Below are 11,941 nucleotides of genomic sequence, written 5' to 3'. Positions count from 1 at the left end.
GCTGCTGGAGCTGGACACTGCCAGGCACTCAAAGGGTCCCAAATTTCTGATGAAGCACCAAAATGACCTTCAACTGGTGGAAAACACCCCTTTTTAAACATTCTGTCCAAACCCAACACCCATTCCTCTGCCTTCTTCTCGTCTGAATGAACCCGCTTCTCATTTCCAGCCCCGTGTCTCATTAAACTCAACTGAGCGAGCAGATGTGATAATGGCTCTTGTAAACAAATATACAATTATTTATGGGGAGTTGCTGCTGCCATAGCCCATGTCTCCCTCAAATTGGGTCTAAAGAGATGCTTCAGCCTCTCCAAAGCCTCTCCAACATTTGTGCAGAGATGTTATTCATGGTAATTGCCGTGAAAGCACTAATCCCCGCCCAAAACGCCTCCTGGGCTAGAAAACAGCCAACCCCCCTTGGTCCTTAGTGCTCTCCCTGCCTTAGCAGTCATTGAGAGGCTGATTAGGAATCTCCCTCTCTGTTTTGGAGGGGAAAAATGCAAGAAATGGAGCAGGAGAATGTCCTTTAAGGCAGGTTTCAGTGCAGGGTGGTGTCTTGCTCCTGCAAATCCCCCCTGCACCATTTCCCTATTCCCAGCTTTTTTGGGAGAAGCATCCCTGGGTACTCACCTGGTCCTGCCAGGGGGGTCCAGGCACTTGTCCCCCAGGTCAGAGAGCCACCACTGCTGCTGCCTGTGACTTTCTCCTGTGAGGTGACACCCTGGTGTCTCACCACAGGCGCTCTGCCCGCCGCCAGCCCACGGCTGGTGATGCTCTCCCCGGGTTGCACAACGTTCCCAATCCATCAGGAGATGCAGCTCCTGGGCCAGGCAGTGTTATCTGATTTCTGCAACTGGCCTGCGCCTAATTAAGGGTATTTTGTTGGGGTTTAGAGTTGCAAAAGAATTGAGGGCACATAGGATTTATGGCACAGGTGTGGTGTAAAGATGGGGTGTGTCATGGGCAGCGTGACCAGAATCTCAAGGGGGTTCAATGATATCCCATGGTCCCTTCCCACTGCCCCTTTTCCTGGTGAAAAACACTCCAGCTCAACAAAAGGTATTTTTGCAGCACTTTGGAATAGTATTGCTACTTCATATATATTTCAACAACACTTAAAATTCTTTAATTTGATCTTTTGGTAGGATTTTTCTCTGTTGATTTTAAGGAACGTGAAGTTTCCAGCAGCTCTGCATGTGCTTTACATCCCAGCCCTGCTCCTGGTTCAGTCACTGATGTCCAGGCACACGATCCCATCATCCCTTGACCCATGAAGGATGGCTTGGAGCAGGGTGCTGCTTGCTGGGTTATTTTTTCAACAAAGTGGGAGTTGCAAAAAACTGGGAGTAACACCTACACTGTTTGTGTCTCCTCTTGTTCTTATCTCTATTTCACAGTCAGTATGTTTCACAACTTAAAATATGCCTCAAAAATTAAGGGGGGAAACGTTACCAACAGCGTGCTTCCATCATCTCCCTTGCAGAACAGGAGATCCACAGGGATCGGCTCCCTGCCAGCAGCACGTTCCCAAATCCTGCAGCAGGGGGGATAAAAATCCTCTGGTGGGCATGACCCGGAGAAGAAGGCACTTGCAGGATGCTGGATAAGTACAGGATGGATTATTTGGGAAGCAGTTCAATTCATGGGACCCTCCAAGCCACGAGCAGCCCTTCCTTCTGAGCAGGGTACCGGCACCGTGCCGTGTCCGGGCAATCCTGGCCCACGGGCTCTGCACACCCACGATGGCCACAGGAATGAGGGATTTTCTCACAGCACCAACGAGCAGCTTCTGGGCTCTGCCCTCCTGGCCAGGAGCCTGAATGTGAAGCAATTTGGCTGCCAAAGGTCCGTATTTAAACTCTGTGTAATTATTCCCCAGAAGCGCGTTCCCACGTGGAGGAGCAGCGGCCCTCGCTGAGTTCTCTGACTCAGCAGGGACGGCTGGAAAACGTTTGCTCACGGATGGAAATCTGCAGTGAGCAGGCAAAGGGGCAGGCACAGAGGTGTGCAGCTTTGGGGTGAGGCAGGTGGAGCTTGACCCTGTGCAGGGACATTTGCACCGCAGGGCTGAGCAGCAGATTCGGCCGCTGGACGCTGCTGGATGCGGCCGAGCACCCAGGAAAGGCTTTTGGAAAGGGCAAAGGAAAGGGCAAAACAAAATGCCTGACAGAGGCAAAGATGATGGAATGGGTATTAAAGAGGTGATTGACAAAGGATACAAAGTGGAAAAGGGCTTTGGATGTCAGGGAGAAGCTGCAAGTTGGCTGCAAGGATGTTAGTGTGTGTCAGGAATACACAATATGCCCTCGAGCCAGTGGCATGGGATTGGAGGCAGATTTTCAGGAAGATGCTCTGTAAACATCTTTTGGCCCTTTTTTTAGGTAAACCAGAGATGGTTACTCAGAGGGTTTTAGAGCTTTTCTTGTAGCACAAGTCAGGATGAACCATAGGAAGGAAGAGAGGAAAAGGAAGTGGTGCCCTCAACCACAAAGAGAGCGCAGGTGGGCATCAGACATCTCTGAACCGATCTGCCACCCACGCTGCTGCTGACTCACACGAGCTGCTGAGCTGACCTTGGGTTTTCTTAGACACCTTCACTTCTGCCGTGCCTCCCCAGAGCTGCTGGCCCTCCAGAAAAGCCAAGGCAAGGATGTAAGGCGTGTAACCTTCCTGCCTTCAAGTTCCCACCGCCATCAGCTGGAGTAGCACATTTTTTCGTGCCATGGCCGCGTGGATTCATCTTTGTCCCACCTTTTTCCCAGCTCAGGGCCCTTCCCTGTTCTACCAGACCCAGTGATTTTAACAAGCAGCACCCACGGAGTCAAACTGCTCAGCTGCAGGAAGAGGAAGCGAGGTGAAACCTGCAGCAGAGCTGAAGTGATTAATGGGGCACTGCTCTCAGAACAGCTTGGTTTGTGATATTAATAACGAGAGAATTCAGGAGGGAACCCAACCAGTTCCAAGCTGTGGAGCCAGCAGCAGGAGGAGATGCAGGGGGGAAGCTCCTGTGCTGGTATTTGTAAAACAGGAGGAATTGAGTGGGCTCAGAGGCTGTGATGCTGAGCTGGGTGTGGGGGTTGGGATGTGCTTCCACCTTGGAAGACTCATTTTTAACCTGTCTGAAATGCAAAAAAACCCTCATGTAGTCGTAAATGCATCATGATGTAATCATGAAGCACATACATATTCATCAAAAATTACTTAAGCTTGAGACTGGTGAATTAAGCAGGGGAAAAAATGTTTATCCCACCAGGGAAGAAGACAGGGAAAAGAAAATATTTAGCGGGAATGAATTTGCTTACAGGGGAAGAATAATTATATATGGTGTTTCACATTTTCTTCCTAAGCATTCATGTCTGCTGATGATGAGAGATGGGATGCAGGCCTGGCAGGCACCTGGCACCACTTCACAGTGAGCACTGGGAAAGGAAAGAAGGAACCTGAAACCTTACGAATATCAGCACATAAACAGTTCAGAAAGTCAAAACATTTGGGGCATGGCAGCTGCAGAAAGCAGAGGAGAGCTGCCCATGCTGCTGAGCTTGAAGGAGTTTTGCCAGCCAAAGGAATTTGGTTCATCCCATGGCATACCTGTACGGCTGGAGTGAGGAGGGAGCACATTCTCTGTGCCACTGGTCCAGCAAAAGCCCTGGAGGAACAGCTGAGCCTGCAGCATCCTTAGGGACACTCTGCTGTCAACACATTTCTCCAACAAGTCCCTTGTGCCAAGTCCTGAGGAAAAACAAAATATCCATCCAATGCTGGGAAAAAGGAAGGCCAGAAAAGCATCCAGATCAACCTGCCCCGGGGTGTTTTATCAAAGCAGGCTGTGCCTGGGTGGTTTGGGAACATTCCCACCCGCCAGGCTGCAGTAGGCAGCTGCTGTGCCCAGTCTGCAGCTGGTGCCTGGCACCAGAACATGCTGGTTCTGTGAAGCTGACATTGCATTCCAGGAATGATCTCAGGGAGGATGAGCAGCCTGGGCAGCAGAACACCTGCAGTGCTGGTCAGACCCCGTGGAGTGCAAGGAAAGGCCTTCCCTCCGCAGTGAGAGCGTGCAGGGCTGGGCAGGGTGAATGGGCAGGCTGTGGTGCAGCACAGGTGATTTCCTCTGCCACATGAGTTCAGGTCCTGAGGTCAGTGGTGAAGTGCTGGCTTTTGGCATTTTGGGCATTTCTTGCCTTAAACTCTGGAGCTGCTCATCACACTCACAGAGACTGAAATCCCTTTCTCCTGTGTCCACAGCAAGTTCTACCTGGAGAATATCCGAAGGTGGATGCTCAAGTTTGAATTGATTTCAGCTCTCTCCACAGCTGCCTCTGCAATGCATGGGAATGCTTTGCCATGCAGAACCCGCATTTTGCACAGTAGATCCTTTCAGAAGTGTGGAGTTCCAGACTTCCTGAATGGAGATGTGGATATATAAAGCATTCCTGCATCATCTGACTTCTTATGGCCTAAGCAGACAGAGTGGTGACACAGTTTAGAGAGGGATGGAGAGAACAGCTAATTAAAGTTTGGAAGGCAAACTGCTTGATTTGTTTTGAGCTCTTGGACTCCTCAGATTACTTCAGGTGTGAGCCAGGTCTGGCATTAGGTAAGCAGACGGGTTTTATGACTCCCTGGATGCAGCGAGGAAGATTAAGAGAGGGAAGCTTTGCAAAAACAGGAGCATGACTTGTGCCTGGCTCCCACATCTGCTGGCTCCAGCGAGTCCTCCGTGGAATCTGGGAGCAGAGCGGGCTCCTGCTTAAGTAAGGGATGGTGGAAGTGCAAAAGCACACCCAAAACCCCACTCAGGAGGAGTTGGGGAGCATCTGGGGGTGGGGGCTGGCAGAGTTCCTGTGGTGGATTATCACTAAACTGCCAGCTTTTAATTATGGAAAATGGGTTCTATCTCTCAGATCTACTGCAGAGAAACTCCAGCCTGGGAAAGGGAGACAAAAACGATTGTCTAGATATGGGATAAAATTCTGTACCCTCGATTTACACCCCGATTGCTGCCGGAAAGCCCCCGCGATGGGATTACCTGTGGTGCCTGTGGCATTATGGGATGGACCTGGGCTCGTCCTTGCTGCTACCTGCAAGGACTCCCCTGCCCTGCTGGGAGCAGCCAGCCGGCACCAGGCTGAGCTGCATCCCCGCAGAAAATGAGGTCGTTTGGGGACAGCCGGAAAACTTCTGGAAATCTGGGTGAAAAAGGCAGTATCTCCAAATAAGGTGGGGATGAGGAATCCCATCGGATCGGGCTCCGGTTCTCCAGCGGGCGTGCGGGGACCTCTTGTGGCAGCTGAGCCCGACAATTCCCGTCCCTGCTCCTCGTTCGGCTTCTTTTGGGACAAGCCTGGCCCCCCGAGCCTGTGGCGTGTGGTTGAATTTTTGGCCTGATTTGGTGGCAGGGGACTTGTTTGTAACTGGGCTTGGAAGTCTCCGGTTCCAAAACCGCCCCCGGTTAATGGCATTGCTGCAGAGGAAGGAAAAGGCTGGGATTGGGGTTGTAAGAAACTATCTGTCAGTGGGAAGTCCTGGTAAAATTAAATAAAATCGGGGCTAAAATGACCTAAAAAGTAGTTTATATGTAACTGTTGGTAGTGCTTTAGCGATGGGATCAAAGTCCTTGAACCAGAGGCTCAATTAATCACGGGTTAAATTCCTCCCATGCAGAAGTGGTAGGTGAAAGCTCTCCAGCCTCCAAAAACATTTTAACTATTCTGGTGCCCAGCTCAATGTTCATCTTTGGGATAAACACAAATAGAGGAGTCCCTGGGGAAAAGGGGCTGGACCTGCAGGCATGCCACGGTCTGGGATTTTCCCTGCAGGAAGGTGAAGGCATGATTTGTCACCAGGGAAAAAGGGCAGTCAAGAATTTTTGAGGCTAAACCACCACAGATGACTTCTCATTCGGAAACCGGCTCTGTGCAATTTTATACTCAATTAATTGTGAAATGATTTTTCTCCTCAGTGCCCTGAGCAGCCCAGCACGTCTCCAAGGCATGTCTCTCTTTCCTCAGCACATCTTATGCTGAACAAAAATGTCTTTGCATTTGGTCTTCTCAGTAACAGATTAGCCTGTGTGATCCTTCCACTCCTAATACACGAGATTATTTTAAATCCCCTGAGCACTCAGGGCTGCCTATTACTTCAGGCACTGTCTCCCTGCCACGTAACTGTTATGAAAGTACATTGTCTCGCCTGGCTTTTAAGCAAATTTGTTCAGCATGAACAGATGCTTTTCTTCCAGTTGGGACTATCATAGAAATGCAGAATGGTTTAGGTTGGAAAAGACCCTCACCTGTATCTCAATTAGATTTAATCACTCAGCCTCCCTTCCATCAGTGTAGATTTGATGTTTTTGTGTCCATCACCCCAATGCCAGGACAGCAACTAAGAGCTCAAGCTCCACACGCTTCTGTTTCAGTGAAGAGGAAGATTTCATCCAAAATTAATACCTCAAAGGAGAGGTGGAATTTGACATTAATCGGTGTGTACACGGTGACTCAGGCAGCGGCAGAAGGGGAAGCCAGGGCTGTGCAGCCGCTTCTGCTGGAGACATCAAAAAGCAACAAGGGAGCGATCAAATTACGGGAAGGAAGCTGGAAAATCAGCGTAGTTGTAGGGTAGAACTAAAATTGTGGCTACGGGATTGTGAATTCCCACAACCTCCAGGCAGCAGAGCTGGGGTATCCCAGACATCGGGGAGTTCCTCTCGGGACCAGACATGGGACAGGGGAATGAGGGATAACTGCTGTGGGCAGAGCGTCTTTAGGGAAGGCAATCAGGTCTTTTTCCGTGTTTGATGTACGATCAGCCCCGGTGGTGTGGTCTGCGGGAGTTCCCGACCCGGCGTGAGCGGCGGCTTGGAGAGCTCCTGCCCAAGGAAACAACGACGGGCATCAAAGCCGGGGATATTTTGGGCTGAAGGACCACCGGCCGCAACCCCTGATGGGAGAGCGTTCGGCCACCCGGTGCCACGGAGGTGGAGGAGAAAGCTCCGGGGAACGAATGAAGCGTCCCCAATTCCCGCACAGCGACGGGACACGCGTTCTCCGCTCCGTGCCCTGCCGGGGAAGGCGGCTACATCCCCGGGGGCTCCATCCCCGTTCTCCCGCTCCCGACGGGAAGCGCTGCCGCGGGGGGATGCGGGAGCCTCCAGCGCCCGCCCCGGGGCGGTCCCCAGCCCTTCCCCTCGGGGCTGATGCTCGCCGTGCCCCCGCCCGGCCGATGCGCACGGCGGCCGGGCAGGGCGGTGCCGGTGCCCGGGGCGGGCTGGGCGAGGCGGAACCCGGCGGGCAGCGAGGCCGGTCCCATGGGAGCCCGGCGGGCCGGTGGGTGCCCATGGCTTTCAGCCCGGGGCTGTTGGTGGTGGCCGGTTCCTTCGCCGCTTTCCGCCTGCTGAACCGGGGGCTGGAGCGGCTCGTGCCGCCGCCGCCCTCGGCCCGGCGCAACCGCTGGAAGTGGCGCAACATCTGGACATCGCTGGCGCACAGCGTGCTCAGCGGAAGCGGGGCGCTGGCCGGGTGAGCGGCACCGCGGGGCTGCCCGGGCCACCGGGAGGGAGCGGGGACGTCCGGGGAGCCCGACGGGAACCTGCGGCCAAGGGGGCACTAAGGGAAATGGGGGTGCTGGGAAGTGTGAGGACATGGAGACTGAGGGGCGCTGAGAGAGGGAGGAAGGTCCGAGGGACAGGGGGGCACCAGGGGATGGGGAGACTCCAGGGAAAACAGGAGGAGAGGGGTGGCTGTGGGTGGAGCAGGGTAATTGGAGGTCTCCGGGGAGGGTCGGCAGCACCAGGTGGGTACTGAGGGCACCGGCAGGGAAATGGGGAAGCGGAGGCACTGCCCGACACTCCGAACCTCTCTCCCTGCAGGTTCTACCTCCACCCCGAGATGTCCGACGACCTGGTGGGCACACACCCGCCCGGGGCGCACAGCCTGGTGGCCGTGTCTGTAGGTGAGGTGTGGCGATGGACTGTCCCCTATTCTGTCCCCTGGGGGGGTCTTCACGGGCTCGTCGGTGCCTGCCACCAGCCCCTCGAGCCGTGTCGCGATGTCTCAGGCACCTCAAACAATCGCCCTATTCTTGGCAAAGGACAGTGGCTCCTTTCTGTCCCACGGCAGCCGCAGCCAGGAGGTACTGGGCACCGGGCTGCCCTCCACGGCCTCGGGGGGAACCACTCGGGCCGTCCCTAAAGTGCCACATGGGGTTGGTGGTGGTGTTAGCTGGTGCCTCTTCCTGGGAGCACATCCTACAGAGTGGTTGCGAGCACACCGATTTCCTCCTTTTGCTGTGTGTGCCTCCTCACCCACACAGATGTAACCAGCACTTCCCAGGGGGCTGCAGAGGGGGGATTCGCTGGCACAGCCCTTCCTGACCCCCTTTTTGTTCATGGACTCCCCAATCCCAGGTTATTTCATTGAAGACTTTGTGGACATGTTGTGCAATCAGAAACTTCATCAGTCCTGGGAGCTGCTCTTTCATCACTCTGTGGTGAGTGCACCAGCACAGGTGCCACCAGGGAGGCTGGGGACGGGGGGCACGAGTGGGCTCCTGCTGTTGTTTGTGTGGGTATTTGCTGCCTGCTCCAAAGTCTGGTTTTATTTCCTGGGGTAAGGAGCCCAGACAGCAGGGCCTGGAGCTCCTCTTTGTCCTGCAGGACTCTGTACTCTTAGAGGGTCTGTAGAAAGGCACCCAAAAATTGGGTGGTATTGGCAATGATGAGAGAGATGGGGAGACTGAGAGCTGATCAGAATCTGAATTGATTGTGGACTACATATGCTTATACACAATTCTAGGAAGGCTAGTAATTTTTTACTACAGTGATTGGGTTAATCATCACATAAACAAACATACTCATTTTACATCTCTTGCTTACAGAACTTGATGTAATTTTCAGTTTGATTTAATTTTCAGCTCTGTTTGTTCTTGCCAAGGCATCCCGATTATCAAATATCTTATGCTAATCATGTCCAAAGTCCATTGCCTGTCTCGTGTGTCCCAATAGAGTAGGAAAAAAACATGTGTACAGAGTGTGGGCTGATCCACAACAGTGTCACTGACAGCAGTGACCCCGCTGTCCCCTCTGGCAAAGGTGAGCAGCTCACCTCCTGTGGCTTTTGCCCTCTTGAGCACCTGCCAGCAAGGGCTGCACACCCCTTCATCCACCTCCCCTGCCCAGGGTGCTTTCCTCCCACCTGGGGCTACTGTGGCTGGAGCAGCTGTGCTGCAGGAGCCCCACTTCAGTGCCCTCTGCCTGTCTTGCTGTGCCCTGTGTGGGTTTCTCTCTGGTCACCTCTGCTGTCCACGTGCCAGAGTGTTTTTCCCAACCGAAACAATTCCGTGGTGCTGAGACTGTGGATGCTGCAGGGCAGGGGGGTGGCACGGCCTGGAGCTGAGCTCCATGAGATGCTGCAGGGTTCAGGGGAGGCTCAGGGGTGTGCAGGGCCTGGGGATGGGGACAGGGACAGTGCTGGCACTCACCTGAGATGAGACTGGGTAGTCAAACCTCTCTGTCAGTGAGCCCTGGGGCTCTGCTGGCTGCTGCTGGTGAGCCAAAAGTTCACCTCCACAATGGAGCTAATTCAAGCCAAGACAGTGATTTAACGAGCCGATAATCTCATTACAGAGCCCATACAGAGAACAGCACTAATGGCATAAACCAAAGAAAGGACTGAGTGTGCTGAAGCGTGGGCAGGCCAGCCTGTCCCCCTGCCTGGCAGGGAGGGTGCGGGGCAGGAATCCTGTCCCAAACAGCCCCAGGGTGCTTCAGGGGGCTCTCTGATACACCAAAGCCACCTAATCCCTGCAGGGTGCCTGTCCTGGGGACAATCCCTGAGCCAGCAGTGGCGTAGCCCTGGGCTACAGTCTCCCTTCCTGTCCGTTCACTGTGTGTGGAAAAACCTGCTGAGCCACAACAACGTTCTCCAGGCCACAACAGCAGGGTTAGGTCAGGCTGCTTTGTCTCCTCAGCCAGCCTGGGGCTTAAAGAGCTGCTTCCTTCTCTTCTCACTGCAACAAAAAAACCCCACTCAGGTTTCATGCAACGGTGAGGGAAGTGCCAGAGGCTGCAATGCTGCAGGGGTGGCCCGTGGTTTGATGATCCTTTCCACCTCAGCTCCTTGCTGTGCCCTAGTGTGGAGGGTTCCAGCTTGCAGCAGCTGAGAGCAACCAGCCCCTGGGCTCAGCCTCTCTTCTCCCTCCTTCCCAGGTGATCATCTGCTTTGGGATTGCCGTGCTGCTCCACCAGTACGTCGGCTTTGCCCTCGTGGCTTTACTGGTGGAGATCAACTCCATCTTCCTCCACCTGCGGCAGATCATGCTCATGGCCAACCTGGTGCACACCACCTGCTACCGCCTCAACAGCCTCATCAACTTGGGCACCTACGTGGTGTTCCGCATCGCCACGCTGGCCTGGATGAGCCGCTGGCTCTTCCTCAACCGGCAGAACGTGCCCCCGGCCACCTACGCCGTGGGCACGGTGGGCATGGCAATCATGACGCCCATGAACGTCATCCTCTTCTACCGCCTGCTGCGGAGTGACTTCCTCAAATCCAGGAGGGAGAAGGAGGAATAGGCCCTCCCCTGAGAAGGGGCACTTCCAAACCCGTGGAAGCACGTGGAGGGTGAATGTTTTGGTACCTCGCAGGGAGGGGCTGCACTAACAGAGCATCCAGGCTTTGCTTGTGGCTCAAGAGCCTGGGCCCTGCACAGCAGAGGAGGTGCTCGTGGACCAGGCACGGTGGCTCTGCTCCCCAGACGCTTTTGGATGATGTGGTTGGACAAGCGGGAGCTGCTGAGAGAAGCCTCGACAGCTCTCACAGCTCCCTGAGGCACCACTGAGATGAGACGGGGGCAGAGCAGCACTGTTTCCCCACTGCTCTTCCAGACATCCCAACACCACCGAGTGTTTCCAACCCCTTTGGTGCTGCAGCGTCCCATCAGCCACGGGACACTGAGTTCTCCGTGCCATCTCCTGTGGGAACACCACCAGCAAGACAGGTTCCAAGGCTTTGCCTTCAAGGTGATGGTCAGTAAAAAACAAACCTTGCACTGATGAGCCCTCCCTGAGGAGATTTCCCAGGCTGAGACCTGGCTGGGTGGCAGCTGCCCACTGTGGGGGCAGCCCCAACCTCTCCTGGCAACTGGAGCTTTTCCATCATGTTTTGTCCCCAGATAATTCAAGTGCCCATAAATGAGCGTGGGAGAGCACGAGTGGCTGGAAGGAGGATGCTGTGTGATGGTCACTTCTCACACATGAGGGGTTTTCAGGCACTTTTTAAGATTCAGGCATCTGTTAGGAGTGCCAAGTTGTGCTGCAGAGCCCGGGGTAATGCTCTCACTTGACAGCAAAGGCTCTTACTAACATGAGCTTTTAATAAATGGCTGCAAATGAAGTGGCTTGAGGGGAAAGGACTGAGAGGGGACACGAGGACTCATCATCCCAGCCCAATCTGGGGGTGTCACTGCTTAGCCCAGTCCTTACCCCCAGTCTCCCTGCCATGGAGTGAAAATACACTGTACACTGGCACACTCTACCTCTCTTGTTGGGTTTTTTCCCCACCCCTCTCCTTTCTGTGGAGGAAAATGAAGGTTTTTAAACATTCTTCCACTCCACATTTCCTCACTGATTCTCACACTGGACTGTTCCCCAGCAGCCCAGCACTGTGTATATAACAGGATCATCCTACTTGGAGTTAAGGTGAAGCAGTCTGGAGAAATCCACCGGCTCAGTCACCTTTTCTTTTGTGTGGCGGATAAGCTTTAACACAAAATCTCTCCCTTGGTTTGAAGACCCTGGGGACAGGCTGGAGCAAGGCACTGCTCGGAGAGGGTGGCACATGTTTTGAGGACAGAGACAGGGAAAGATGAGGGATCCATGGGCAGTGTGAGGCTGGAGGCTAAAGCCGCTTACGTTTCTATTTGTGGAGGGCAGGGAAGCTTCCAG

The 11,941-nt window shown here is 54.0% G+C and overlaps 1 protein-coding gene across 1 annotated transcript; it reads left to right on the top strand.

Annotated features, from left to right (window-relative positions):
• Window positions 1-7,303: 7,303 nt before the first annotated feature.
• Window positions 7,304-11,531, top strand: TLCD2 (TLC domain containing 2). The gene is made up of 4 exons (XM_021550902.2): window positions 7,304-7,517; window positions 7,868-7,950; window positions 8,405-8,487; window positions 10,205-11,531. The coding sequence occupies exons 1-4, from the start codon at window positions 7,336-7,338 to the stop codon at window positions 10,568-10,570; spliced, it is 714 nt and encodes a 237-aa protein (XP_021406577.1). The 5' UTR covers window positions 7,304-7,335; the 3' UTR covers window positions 10,571-11,531.
• The last annotated feature ends 410 nt before the right edge of the window (window positions 11,532-11,941 follow it).

Source organism: Lonchura striata, chromosome 20, assembly GCF_046129695.1.
Source record: "Lonchura striata isolate bLonStr1 chromosome 20, bLonStr1.mat, whole genome shotgun sequence".
Taxonomy (NCBI): Eukaryota; Metazoa; Chordata; class Aves; order Passeriformes; family Estrildidae; genus Lonchura; species Lonchura striata.
Note: the sequence above shows the minus strand (reverse complement) of the source record. Positions and strands in the feature narration are given on the sequence as shown.